General features: G+C 38.1%; 1 protein-coding gene across 31 annotated transcripts in view; it reads left to right on the plus strand.

The window, feature by feature from the left end:
• CADPS2 (calcium dependent secretion activator 2) overlaps positions 1-14,819 on the plus strand; it is a 583,251-nt gene that overhangs the window by 225,378 nt on the left and 343,054 nt on the right. For all 31 annotated transcript variants that reach the window (XM_086395851.1, XM_086395848.1, XM_086395849.1 and 28 more), the window contains one exon: positions 10,245-10,325. In XM_086395851.1, the coding sequence (XP_086251977.1) occupies positions 10,245-10,325 (81 nt within the window). The remainder of the gene's footprint in view (positions 1-10,244; positions 10,326-14,819) is intronic.

Here is a 14,819-nt window from a genome sequence, read left to right on the forward strand (position 1 = left end):
GGTGGGCTGCCGTCTATGGGGTCGCACAGAGTCATACACGACTGAAGTGACTTAGCAGCAAGGGCTGAGAGAATGAAGGGGTGAAGAGAATGAAAGAAAACAGCAGAAGCAATCAGTGAGGTGGAGTAGCACACCATCTTCATGATAAATAATTTGATCCAAGTAATGGCAAGAAATTAACAGATCTGTTGATAAAGTAAATGAATTTGCTAATACTTCAACTTTTGATCAGGGTTTTTCAGCTGTGTTACAAAATCCATGCATATTAGGCACTGTCAAATAAATCATTGGGCTATTAGGAAATTATATGAAAAAACAGAAAAAGGAAAATCATATAAATTGTTGGATAGAGTGTCCTTTTGGAATCAGTGTTATGATTGTGCCAATTACTTCTCTATATCTCCAGATATATAGATAATATAAATAGAATAACCAGCAAAAGAATTAATCTCAGAGAAAACATTAAGTGTATAGAGCAGTACAAATCCTAGTCTACTTGTATTTTTCATACTAAAAGCTGAAGATGAATATTACAAGAAAATAACATAATTTGTTTGAAAAGAGATGTGCCATAATTTGACTGGGGACTCGGAAAAAACTAATTTTTTTTTTCCAGTGGGAGAAAGAAGGGCACGATTGACTAGGGTTAGCACGTACAAAGACATCATTATGGAAAAACACAGCTATTAATCCTTCTTTTTAGTGATTGACAATATTAGTGTGAAGACGATTATCCTGGTTCTCGAAAATAGATTAATCATAGAGGGCAATGATGCTAAACAGTGCTATGAAAAGTACTTTTTATAAAAGACTTTTTTTCCTTGAAGATATGAGCAAATTTAATGAATTCAAGTGTTTGATGTTTGCAGCTTTTAAAGCATTAGAATGATATCACATATTACTACTATAAAATGAAGCTGTTGGGTGAAACTTTGTAAGATTATTCTTATGCTGTTTAAACTTTTCTTACCTATAAAATAGTTGACTTCCAGTGAAGTCTTTGAGTCTTCCTGAGGACTTCTGCAAAGGGAGATTTGTTGAGTTGTAGGACCTCTTCTCAAACAGCTTCAATGGAACTTGAGAGGACTGGGCCCCAGAGAGCCCAGGATTTGAGAGATGCAAGTCAAGACTAATCCATGTTTTCTATCCTCAAAGTTCATTTTTAATATTTCCATTGTTTAGTTCAGTCGCTCATCGTGTCTGACTCTTTGTGACCCCATGAATTGCAGCATGCCAGGACTCCCTGTCTATCACCAACTTCTGGAGTTCACTCAAACTCACATCCATTGAGTTGGTGATGCCATCCAGCCATTTCATCCTCTGTTGTCCCCTTCTCCTCCTGCCCCCAATCCCTTCCAGCATCAGAGTCTTTTCCAATGAGTCAACTCTTCACATGAGGTGGCCAAAATACTGGAGTTTCAGCTTTAGCATCATTCCTTCCAAAGGACACCCAGGACCGATCTCCTTCAGAATGGACTGGTTGGATCTCCTTGCAGTTCAAGGGACTCTCAAGAGTCTTCTCCAACACCACAATTCAAAAGCATCAATTCTTCGGCGCTCAGCTTTCTTCACAGTCCAACTCTCACATCCATACATGACCACAGGAAAAACCATAGCCTTGAGTAGACGAACCTTTGTTGGCAAAGTAATGTCTCTGCTTTTTAATATGCTATCTAGGTTGGTCAAAACTTTCCTTCCAAGGAGTAAGCGTCTTTTAATTTCATGGCTGCAATCACTATCTGCAGTGATTTTGGAGCCCCAAAAAATGAAGTCTGACACTGTTTCCCCATCTATTTCCCATGAAGTGATGGGGCCAGATGCCATGATCTTCCTTTTCTGAATGTTGAGCTTTAAGCCAACTTTTTCACTCTCCACTTTCACCTTCATCAAGAGGCTCTTTAGTTCTTCTTCACTTTCTGCCATAAGGGTGGTGTTATGTGCATATCTGAGGTTAGTGATATTTCTACCAGCAATCTTGATTCCAGCTTGTGCTTCTTCCAGCCCAGCGTTTCTCATGATGTACTCTGCACATAAGTTAAATAAGCAGGGTGACAATATACAGCCTTAACGTACTCCTTTTCCTACTTGGAACCAGTCTGTTGTTCCATGTCCAGTTCTAACTGTTGCTTCCTCACCTGCATTTCCACTGTAGCAATCCTTTTTAATATTATCAACCAGAAAGACATATCTTCCATCACTGAATTCCCACAGTCCTTGGTCAGTAGTTTCTTGGGGCACTTCTATTCTGTTTTAAATACTCTTTTTTAAAACTGTTTTCTGTATGAAGTGTGAACTCGTAGAAAGCCACTACTTCTGTAGCTACTGAAGAGCCTTCAGTAGTACTTGCTGTATAGTAGGTGTAGAAGAAACAGCAGTTGGTAAAGTAATCCTTGGATCATTCAGTCAGCATTTTTCAGAGCTTATGTCATTTTCCAGAGCCAGTGTCCTTTCACAAAGAATTTAACACATCTCTGAAAGAGTAAGATTCATAATGTGTACATATGAGGTGACCATTTTCTATTGCTTATGTTTGAAAAGTCATGCAGCCTCTTCTAGAACAAAACAATAGAGACTTCTATGAAGAAGATTCTCCTAGAGCCATGGTTCTTTATGTCTTTTGAGTTAACCACCCCTTTGGGTAAGCTCTGAAATTCAGACAGTTCCTCAAGGAAAAAAATGCATACCTCTCCAAATTTTGTTCCCAACTTGGATGGTTCAGACTCCTGATGGTCCAGGTTAGGAACATCTTAGCCAAGAGAATTCTGAATGTAGAAACAGTTGTTGTTGTTGCTAAGTCACTTCAGTCGTGTCCGACTCTATGTGACCCCATAGACGGCAGCCCACCCGGCTCCTAATTCCATGTAATGAATAGAAAGAAAATAAAAGTACTAAATATTTGTCAAGACAGTGAAATATTTTGAATATTGAAGTGGTAAAAAGGCAAATCACTCAGTATCACAGTAATCCAAGTCTGTGCCACAACCAGTAATGCTGAAGAAGCTCAAGTTGAATGGTTCTATGAAGACCTACAAGACCTTATAGAACTAACACCCAAAAAAGATGTCCTTTTCATTATAGGGGACTGGAATGCAAAAGTAGGAAGTCAAGAAACACCTGGAGTAACAGGCAAATTTGGCCTTGGAATATGGAATGAAGCAGGGCAAAGGCTAATAGAGTTTTGCCAAGAAAATGCACTGGTCATAACAAACACCCTCTTCCAACAACACAAGAGAAAACTCTATACATGGACATCACCAGATGGTCAACACTGAAATCAGATTGATTATATTCTTTGCAGCCAAAGATGGAGAAGCTCTATACAGTCAGCAAAAACAAGACCAGAAGCTAACTGTGGCTCAGATCATGAACTCCTTATTGCCAAATTCAGATTTAAATTGAAGAAAGTAGGGAAAACCACTAGACCATTCAGGTATGACCTAAATCAAATCCCTTATGATTATACAGTGAAAGTGAGAATTAGATTTAAGGGCCTAGATCTGACAGAGTGCCTGATGAAGTATGGAATGAGGTTCGTGACATTGTACAGGAAACAGGGATCAAGACCATCCCCATGGAAAAGAAATGCGAAAAAGCAAAATGGCTGTCTGGGGAGGCCTTACAAATAGCTGTGAAAAGAAGAGACATGAAAAGCAAAGGAGAAAAGGAAAGATATAAGCATATGAATGCAGAGTTCCAAAGAAGAGCAAGGAGAGATAAGAAAGTCTTCCTCAGTGACCAGTGCAAAGAAATAGAGGAAAACAACAGAATGGGAAAGACTAGAGATCTCTTCAAGAAAATTAGAGATACCAAGGGAACATTTCATGCAAAGATGGGCTTGATAAAGGACAGAAATAGTATGGACCTAACAGAAGCAGAAGATATTAAGAAGACGTGGCAAGAATACACAGAAGAACTCTACAAAAAAGATCTTCACGACCCAGATAATCACGATGGTGTGATCACTGACCTACAGCCAGACATCCTGGAATGTGAAGTCAAGTGGGCCTTAGAAAGCATCACTATGAACAAAGCTAGTGGAGGTGATGGAATTCCAGTTGAGCTATTCCAAATCCTGAAAGATGATGCTGTGGAAGTGCTGGAGTCAATATGCCAGCAAATTTGGAAAACTCAGCAGTGGCCACAGGACTGGAAAAGGTCTGTTGTCATTCCAATCCCAAAGAAAGGCAACGCCAGAGAATGCTCAAACTACCGCACAATTGCACTCATCTCACACGTTAGTAAAGTAATGCTCAAAATTCTCCAAGCCAGGTTTCAGCAATATGTGAACCATGAACTTCCTGATGTTCAAGCTGGTTTTAGAAAAGGCAGAGGAACCAGAGATCAAATTGCCAACATCCGCTGGATCTTGGAAAAAGCAAGAGAGTTCCAGAAAAATATCTATTTCTGCTTTATTGACTATGCCAAAGCCTTTGACTGTGTGGATCACAATAAACTGTGGAAAATTCTGAAAGAGATGGGAATACCAGACCACCTGATCTGCCTCTTGAGAAATTTGTATGCAGGTCAGGAAGCAACAGTTAGAACTGGACATGGAACAACAGACTGGTTCCAAATAGGAAAAGGAGTACGTCAAGGTTGTATATTGTCACCCTGCTTATTTAACTTCTATGCAGAGTACATCATGAGAAACGCTGGACTGGAAGAAGCACAAACTGGAATCCAGATTGCCAGGAGAAATATCACTAACCTCAAATATGCATATGACACCACCCTTATGGCAGAAAGTGAAGAGGAACTCAAAAGCCTCTTGAGAAAAGTGAAAGTGGAGAGTGAAAAAGTTGGCTTAAAGCTCAACATTCAGAAAACGAAGATCATGGCATCTGGTCCCATCACTTCATGGGAAATAGATGGGGAAACAGTGGAAACAGTGTCAGACTTTATTTTTCTGGGCTCCAAAATCACTACAGATGGTGACTGCAGCCATGAAATTAAAAGACGCTTACTCCTTGGAAGGAAAGTTGTGACGAACCTTTCTATTTTCTTTCTATTCATTACATGGAATTAGGAGCCTGGTGGGCTGCCATCTATGGGGTCACATAGCGTCGGACACGACTGAAGTGACTTAGCAACAACAACAACTGTTAAAAATTAAAAAGCAGAGACATTACTTTGCCAACAAAGGTTCGTCTACTCAAGGCTATGGTTTTTCCTGTGGTCATGTATGGATGTGAGACTTGGACTGTGAAGAAAGCTGAGTGCTAAAGAATTGATGCTTTTGAACTGTGGTGTTGGAGAAGATTCTTGAGAGTCCCTTGGACTGCAAGGAGATCCAACCAGTCCATTCTGAAGGAGATCAGCCCTGGGATTTCTTTGGAAGGAATGATGCTAAAGCTGAAACTCCAGTACTTTGCCACCTCATGCGAAGAGTTGACTCATTGGAAAAGACTCTGACGCTGGGAGGGATTGGGAGCAGGAGGAGAAGGGGACGATAGAGGATGAGATGCCTGGATGGCATCACTGACTCGATGGACGTGAGTCTGAGTGAACTCTGGGAGCTGGTGATGGACAGGGAGGCCTGGCGTGCTGCGATTCATGAGGTCGCAAAGAGTCGGACACGACTCAGCGACTGAACTGAACTGAAAATGTTCTGTATGATAGACACTGGAGGTATTGCACAGAGTCAAGATATGTATGGGAATCTTTTATGGTCAGGGTTAAATGTCCCTCTGTAAAGACCTGAAGAATATAGTGTACCAGGAAAAGACATCTGGGAGGTATAAGTAGTCAGTTGTCATATAAAGCATTGATATCAGAAATCTAAAGAAAAAGAAAATGAAATTAAGAGATATCTTTGTGTAGTGAAGAGTTGTCTTTGGCTCCAGCCTCCAACTCCACACTCCACAAATTATCCTCATTGTCTTGATCTGAGAGTCCAAATCAGATGGTAGAGATGGCTGCCTCACCAGCATTTAAAAATGTGATGTTCCACATCTACTAAAGTATCAGTTTGGGCTTTTTTTCTGCTTTTTTGTTTGAAGAGAAGGAGGACAGGAGATAGTGTGTAAAACCAAGTTTTCAGAAAAGAAAAATAATATTCTCATCATAATGATGTATACAACTGTATTGGCCAACTGAAATGGACTTGAAGTGATTCTAGGTTTCACTACATGACTGTAGTTGGATGGTTGTGGGTTGTGAAGGAGAGATCACATACGACACATGGACTTTGGGCTTGAACACATGGTAATTAGGCATGCCAATTATATGACATGGCATTACTCATGAAAGGAGTGATTGGGGTGGGTAGCTGGAAAGCTAGATTCTGTTTGGGGTATGTTACATGCAGTGTGTCTTGTCTTCATGCAAATTGAAATGGTAGGCAGTGGTTCAGTTGCTCAGTCACGTCTAACTCTTTATGACCCCATGGACTGCAGCATACCAGGCCTCTCTGTCCTTTACTATCTCCCAGAGTTTCCTCAAATTCATGTATACTGAGTCAATGATGCCATCCAACCATCTCATCTCTGTCACCCCCTTCTCCTCCTGCCCTCTCTCTTTCCCAGCATCAGTGTCTTTTCCAGTGAGTTGGCTGGTGTGATCTCCTTGCAGTCCAAAGGACTCTCAAGAGTCTTCTCCAGCACCACAGTTCAAAAGCATCAGTTCTTCGGCACTCAGCCTTCTTTATGGTCCAACTCTCACATCTGTACATGACTACTGGAAAAACCATAGCTTTTATTATATGGACCTTTGTCAGCAAAGTGATGTCTCTGCTTTTTAATACACTGTCTAGTTTTTTTTAATACACTGTCTAGCTTTTTTCCCAAGGAGCAAGCGTCTTTTAATTTTATGGCTGCAGTCACCATCTTCAGTGGTTTTGGAGTCCAAGAAAATAAAGTCTGGTAGGCAGTTGAAAATAAAAGACTGGGACCCTGGTGAGAGGTTGGAGTTATAGATACATACTTGAGGGTTATCAGTGAATAAATGGCTATTTATGGCTATGGGCTTTGAGGAAAAGACCAAAGAAATGAACATGTGGATTAAGAGGTCTGTGGCCCCAAGGCAGTGTTAATAAATGTTAATTTCTCATGGGAGCACATCTCCAATGTAATAATGGAAATTAAAAGGAAATTTGTTGCCTTATTAAATTTAGTTTTGAAAAGTCTGAAAATGAGGTACGTTGTTGAAGCTAAACAGTCTGGGATTGGGTTGGGGGAGGTGGATGTGTTTATAAAAGGGCAAAATATGGTGTTAAAGCTGATCAGTGCCTCGACGGTGATGGTGACCGTACAAACCTAGACGCATCATAAATTGCATAGAAGTCAATACACACAGATACCTGTGCATGAAACTAAGGAAACTGGAATACGCTGGATGACAGTGTCAGTCGGTATTCTGGTTGTATATGATGGTCTGGTTTTATAAGATGCTACCATGGGGAAAACTGGGCAATACAGTGGATATCTCTCAATTATTTCTTACTACCGCATGTGAAACTACAGTTATCTCAACTGAGAAATCAACCTTTAAAAAAGCATTCATAAAAATTAGATAAACTTTCCTGTTATGAAAAACAAAGATAATACTCAAAGACAAACCATATGGAACATGGAATGGGAAACTAAAATTCTTATTTAAAAAATTCAACCAGCTGATTTAGTAATACCTCCTTGAATTCTGTCTAACATGTGTTGTCTTTATTGTATTAGCTTTTCCTGTTTTTTTTTTTTAACATGTTTAGAAATATATTTTTCTAGTTTCACAAAATAACATTGTAGTCATCAAAGTTAATATCGTTTCTGTCTCAGAGAGACTGCTACTAAAAGACAGTTTAGTATAGCAGTGATCTGCCTTTCTTTGTGTTTTTCTCAGACAAATGCAGTTAAGGCATTAACATTTTTTGATTGTATTTATTTGGCTGCCTCGGGTCTTGGTTGCAGCACGTGTGATCTTCATTGTGTTACACAGGGTCTTTCACTGCGGTGCAGGGGCTCTCTCAGTAGTTGTGGCATGCGGGATCTTAGTTTCCCAACCAGGGATCGAACCAGTGTCCCCTGCATTGCAGGGTGTACTCTTAACCACTGGACCACAAGGACAGTCCAAGGTATTACTATTTTTTGAAAGTAATGGAAAACTCTCAGAAAGCACTGATAAACCCCAGAAGTGACTCAAACAACTCCATTTAAAATTAGGTAAGAGCTGTTAATATAAAGATAGAGATAAAGATGTTAAATAATATTTTGTGGTGAAATTTGTAGGATTTCTAAGATTTTAAGATGTTAAATGCTATTTCTTGGCAGAACTCTTACTCTTTACATGCGAGGAACCATTTTGTTTCTTTGTAGAAAAATATTTATCAGCATTAAGCAAAGATGAGAAGATATCTCATATTATGTTTACTGTATTTGAGCTATTGTAGTTAAACAAAATTTTGTTTTTAATTTTTTTCTTAAAATTTTTGTTTTTAGGACCATGATTTTGGTTACCTGGAATAGACAGTTATCACATTTTCTTTTCCATAATAATTATATTAGTTTTTAATGTAAATCCTTTTGACTTTAGACACAGTGAAGAAAAAGTTGTTTAATTATGAATATTAATTTAAATAAAAAGTATATTCATTTTTGAGATGACATAGAAACTCCTTTATATCAAGGATTTAGTTTAGGAAAATCCTATTGTTAATCTCATTTTTAAATGAACTTAGTTTTTTAAAATCAACTTAGAAACATTTTTCAGAAAGGTAACCCCAGATCTGTCTGTTAAATGAACAAATTAGATAGATGAATGGACAGACAGAAATCTTTATGTCCATCTTGCCTGTTGTTTTTGATGGAGACAGATACTTATGAAGTTCTGCTTAAAATCTCTTGGTGAATTTCCAATGTGTTAAGAACCAATTCCAAACTCCTTTATTTATTTGGCTCAGGTGTTTAAAGAAGCCCCGTCTCTCCAGCCCCACCTCTCATTACCCTTCCCTTTTCCCCCTGTCCCAATCCATTCCCCACACCAGTGTCTGATCTCATCCAGATATTTGGTGCCCTCTTACTAGAGCATCTTTCCTTCTTCTTGACTTTTCATATAGTGCCTTCTGACAGGACCATCCTACTGACCTACTCGTTTTGTTCAGAATTTTTCTTAAGGCACCCCCCCCTTTTTTTTTTTAAATGTAGCATGGTTTATATGTAGTTCTTCAGCAAATGGACAAGTTAGTCTGTATTATCCCGGATGTCTAATGTTGTACTCAGTACTAATCCAGTTTTTAGATGGACTTTTCCTAAAGTATGGTTGTATTGTGAGGTCTAGGCTTCTTGATGATGGAAATGAGAGGAGGGAATGAATTAAAATGGAGAGAAGCATCAGTCTGATCCATGTCTGTCACCCACCCAGTGCCTCCCACACTGTGCGTTGCTCACAGGAAGAGGTTTTATAAGGAACCAATAAAGAGATAGAAGGAATCATGAGGAAAAGTTAAAGGAAGTTATAGAAAAAAGTTAAGGATTATTTCAGTGGAGAAGTTATTTTCCATGTAAATGGAAATATCTTTAAAAATGAGGCTAACATGCTAAGCTTTCAATCAAATTTAGAATGAGATAATGGAATTCTAATGTGGTGCCAGCCTGTAAAAGGATTTCTTGGCAGTATGAGCCTGTTGGTACTAGAATGAGGAGCATATGAAGATTTAAATGGTAGAAAGTGATAGCAGTCAATCAAATAGTACTTTAATAGTTTAGCACTAACAGAAACTTATTATACAAAGGAAATATTTTTTGAAAGAGCAAGGAAAATAGTGAAACATTAGTATCTTACTCTCCAGAAATGCATTCTGGGAATTTGAAAGAACAAGAGATTTATCTATTTGGAACTGTTTAGGACTGACATTAATGGAGGCGGAAGAATGAACTGAATCTTTTCTTAATGGAGACAGAAGAATGAACTGAACTGAATAAACTTAATGACAACTTCATGCATCCTCAAGGAAACAAGGACTTCTTGGCTTAGATTTGTTGGGGATATATTTGGCAAAGGATTATTATAATTTTTTTTGGTAAGCTGAACTATTAACCTTAGAGATTTATTACCTTTTTTTTGTGAGCAAATCATAGTGAAAAGTGTCCAAGAAATTTAATTATACTGTCAATCTAATTAAACAATTTTTCTGTGTTCTCAATAGGTAGCTGAGAAGACTTATAAAGTTTTTTTGGAGTCATTTTAGTGTTGCTTTAATCTGTAGGTCACTGCCATTAAGTAATCATGTACATGTGATTTTCTGTTTTATTTTTAAGTTGGATAATGCAGATGAACAAGCAGCCCAGATCAGAAGGGAACTTGATGGCCGTTTGCAGTTGGCTGAGAAAATGGCAAAGGTAAATTGTTAACTTTGATATACTGAACCACATTTCTTTCTGTATTTAGATTTCTGTAAGCTGACAGTTATGTATAGACGAAGCCAGTGTAATTTTATCATTTTCTTGTTTCCCTGCATACCTCTTAAGCTCAGATTCATGAATGCATATTATCTAAATGGAGTATATTATTTGTTTTACATATCCATCTTTATATGAGATGTTTAAATTCAATTATAATTTTTGTAGATTATTCTTAAAACAATGCCCAAATTTCTCAAACTGTCAGACTTAGAAGTTTAATATTGCACTAAGCATAATATAATCAGAGAGAAGACCGTCCTCCCTGAAAAATCATGTGATACATCCCAAAGTATCTGGCACAGTGTTTGGCCCACAGTGGTGTCAACTAATATTTGAATGAGTGAAAACTATAATTTGAGATGTGTAGTACAGAATCTCAGGATATATCAAATACAATATTTTATTTACTTTTATTTATACAGTCACTGTGTTTCTGTGCACAAAAATAGATTTCAAACAAAAGCTGTCCTTGTTTTTAATACTGAGGACTCTTTGTCTAAATCATTCTCTAATAAATTGATGCATTAATTTACTTCAGTGGTAAAAGTAAAATTATAGTCCCTTAAAAGAGACTTGAGGTTGTAATGCTTTGGGTCTGAGAATAAGATTTTGTTTTTCCTTTTCTCTTCTACTAAATGAAAACTTTGAATATGTTTTATTCAAACATAATAAAGGAGACTCTTACTCTCCTTTCTCCCCTTTTCCCTCTGATTCTGTCTCTGTCTTTCTGAAGAGTCCTGTCTATTGGGGATTTTTCCATTTTAAAAATGAAGGCACAATGCGTATATAGCAAAGTACGTAGATCTTTAGTTTACAGCTTGATAAATGTGTGTGCACCCTATATAGTGAAAGCAAAGTGAAGTCGCTCAGTCATGTTCGACTCTTTGCGACCCCATGGACTGTAGCCTACCAGGTTCCTCTGTCCATGGGATTTTCCAGGCAATAGTACTGGAGTGGATTGCCATTTCCTTCTCCAGGGGATCTTCCTGACCCAGGGATCGAACCCAGGTCTCCCGCATTGTAGACAGACATTTTACCGTCTCAGCTACCAGGGAAGTCCCCAAATCAAGACAGTGAACTTTACCAGCAGTTAAGAGGATCTGTCCCACACTGCATTTGACAGCTGAAGTTTTGTGTTTTTCAAAGAAAAATATATTTATTAATATGTAAATTTTAAGACAGCTAATGTTGTATTATATAAATGTCTATTCAATTAAAAAGTAGAGAAATCATTGAGAAATTGGAGATAAATAGAAAAACAGAGGAAAGAGAAGTTGGATAACAGAGATGGCAATATTTTGTGAGAGCCAAGCCAAGAGATGCATGAGGATTCTCCAGATGAAGACATGGGATGATGATATGAATTAGGGGCTAAAGAGTTAAATTCATACAGAGGGCAGAGGTTGAAAGGACAGCACACCTTGTTACTATCCTCTGCTTACCTGGAGAGTCACTACATGATTCCAGAGATGCAAATGTGGAATTTATTGGCTAGAAATCAAGTAGCTTGAGGGTTTTGGAAGCTTTAGGAAGAAAAATTGTTGTTTATTCACAAAGTCATGTTCAACGCTTTTTTCAACCCCTTGGACTATTGCCCACCAGGTTCCTCTGTCCATGGGATTCTCCAGAAAAGAATTCTGGAGTGGATTGCCATTTCCTTCTCCAGGGGCTCTTGCAGACCCAGAGGTTGAACTTGGATCTCCTGCATTTCGGGCAGATTCTTAATCACTGAGCCATTGGGAAAACCTTGGGAGAAAAATGCTTTCCCTCAAATCCTAACCTGTGTTAGAAGCTATCTAGAAGGGCATTGCTTTTCTTGAAGAACTGAGGCTAAGAGAGAATCCAGAGAGATGTGCCTGGCACTGTGGGCAGGACTCTGGACCTGTGATCTGCATTTCTGAGTTGTCTCCTTGTATTTAGATTGTACCTGAGCTGTTCACACTGTCCCAAGTTCTTCTCCAAGGGTCTGGCTGGGTATGTGATAATTTATATGAATTTCCAGAGGGGTCCAGAGTAGGATGGAGAGCCTGGGGTGTATTCTCAAGTTCATGTCTGTGGAGAAGAATGTGTTTGTACAACCTCGTAGCTGAGTCAGATGTGCAAGGTCAGTGATGCACACCAGCAGCTTCTCTTTGAGGGGACCCTACTGATTCCATCAGAAATGTTGATAAAATAGAAAAAACATGAAGAAGGAAGGAATTGAAGCCAATGGGATTGGAATGAAAAAAAAACTCAAAATATAATGTCTTTTGGTAAATAGATATTTAATTGCTTTCTACTTTGTTTCACCAAATTAAAGCCACCTTCCTAAAATATAAGGCTAGTTGTAATTTACTGACCTTATTGTCTTAGATCTTTACCATAATCCTTTGAACCACAAGGGCAGGTGATATAATGAATTTATTTTATAGACAAGGAGATTGAGTTTAGCCAAGATTACTTAATAAAAGACCTCAGACATTGGTCTTTCAACTCCAGAGCTTGGGTTTGTTTTTCTAGGCCCTGATGCCTCTTCAGTCTCATAAATCCAGAAACATGGTTTATTCATAGTTTAGAGTTGGCAATCAACTATTAGGAACACCTATCACACTTGGTACCTATTATTATAGGAAATCCACATGGAACAATGAGAACTAGTGTTTTAAAGATCTGAGTGGAGGTTTGAATCTGTTCTTCCTGCACAGTCCTGGGCAAACTCTAGCAAGGATATCAAGCCAGTCAATCATAAAGGAAATCAGCCCTGAATATTCATTGGAAGGACTGATGGTGAAGCTGAAGTTCCAATACTTTGGCCACCTTATACAAAGAGCCAACTCATTGGAAAAGACCCTGATGTCAGAAAAGTTGAGGGCAGGAGGAAAAGGGGGTGACAGAACATGAGATGATTGGATGGCTTCACTGACTCAATGGACATGAGTTTGAGCAAACTCCAGGAGATAGTGAAGGACAGGAAAGCCTGGTGTGCTGCAGTCCACGGGGTCACAAAGAGTTAGCAATAGAATAGCAGCAACTATTACACTTCACAATACAATACAGTAACATTAAATCCACAGGGCAGAAATCTGTTTCAAGGGATATAAATTTTTTTGTTGTTTCTTTTTTCTTATCATTTTTTATTGGAATATAATTGCTTTACAATATTGTGTTTGTGCTGCACAACAACGTGAATCAGCCATATATATATACATTGACTTTGGCTAAAATTATGCCTTTTAAGGCATAATTAGGAGGTAGTGATAGAAAAAATGTGGTGGACTGGGCCAGAAAGACCTGTGGACCAAATCTGTGTTTGTGTTTCCTGGATATATAACATGAGCAACTTATCTAACCTTTTGGAGCCTGAATTTCTCGTTCATAAATTCAGTGGATAAATATTGAATACCTTATTAAAATAATCAGGTGCTATTTTAGGCATTTGGGATACGTCCAGGCAGATGTAGTTGTCTTAGGATAACATCAGACAAAAGTATCCCTGCCATGTCCTCAGAGAGCTTACATTTTATTTGGGAGAGACTTGCAATAAGCAGCAAACATGCTATGTAACAAAATTATGGAAGGTGATCATTTGCTATTTAGAAAATAAAGCAGAGAAGATGGAGTTGGGAATGTGGGAGTGAAGGAGGGTGTTGACAATTTCCAGGCAAGTGATCATGGTAGGCCAGTTCTTGGCAGTACTATCTTTCTAGTACATCAGGCGTAAAAGCTTGGAATCATATTTGACCCTTTTTTTGCTCATGCCACGTTTGTCAGGGAATCCATTTGTACCTCTCTTCAGGTATTTCCACAGTCTGACAGTTGTCACCATCTTCATCCTACCACTGATCCATGCTTCATCTACTGGAAAGTGAAGAGCCCTTAAAGAGTGACTAAATTTGAATAATGGAAATTTTATAGAGCAGATTTTTTTAATGTACATAATGTGTTAGGGCTGGTAATGAGCTAAGCTGTACAGAAGACCAAATTAGAACACTAAAATGGTTTATAGGAACAACTCACAGTTAAGCTACAGAATAGTGCTATTTCTGATGCTGTTCTAATTTAAAAGATCAAATTTAATATGTACATTTGGTTTTGTTTCCAAGAAAGAGGCAACATAAGCAGGCTAAATAAAGTTTAAGAAATACTATCAACAAACCTCAAAGCTTTAAAACAGAGTTGTTGTTTTTATTCCCCCAGAGACAAAAAGAAAATCTAGTATAGTCTATTTCCTGTAAAGTTTGAAAATGCTGATACAGTCGAGGTGATTTCTGCCAGTCTCTTCCTTGAAGTATTTTTAATGAAAGCTATGTAAGAGTAGATTTTTTTTCATGTGCTGATATTACATTTTCCATGAAATAACACTTTGAAAATTTAGGGAAAATAACCAGTACATCAAAACTGTAAAACACATGATGTATCTGCCTTTTACTTTCCTAAAATATTTCTAAAAGG

Source organism: Bos grunniens, chromosome 4 (genome assembly GCF_055505025.1).
Source record: "Bos grunniens cultivar Pamir isolate PY7600 chromosome 4, Bosgru_T2T1.0, whole genome shotgun sequence".
Classification (NCBI taxonomy): domain Eukaryota; kingdom Metazoa; phylum Chordata; class Mammalia; order Artiodactyla; family Bovidae; genus Bos; species Bos grunniens.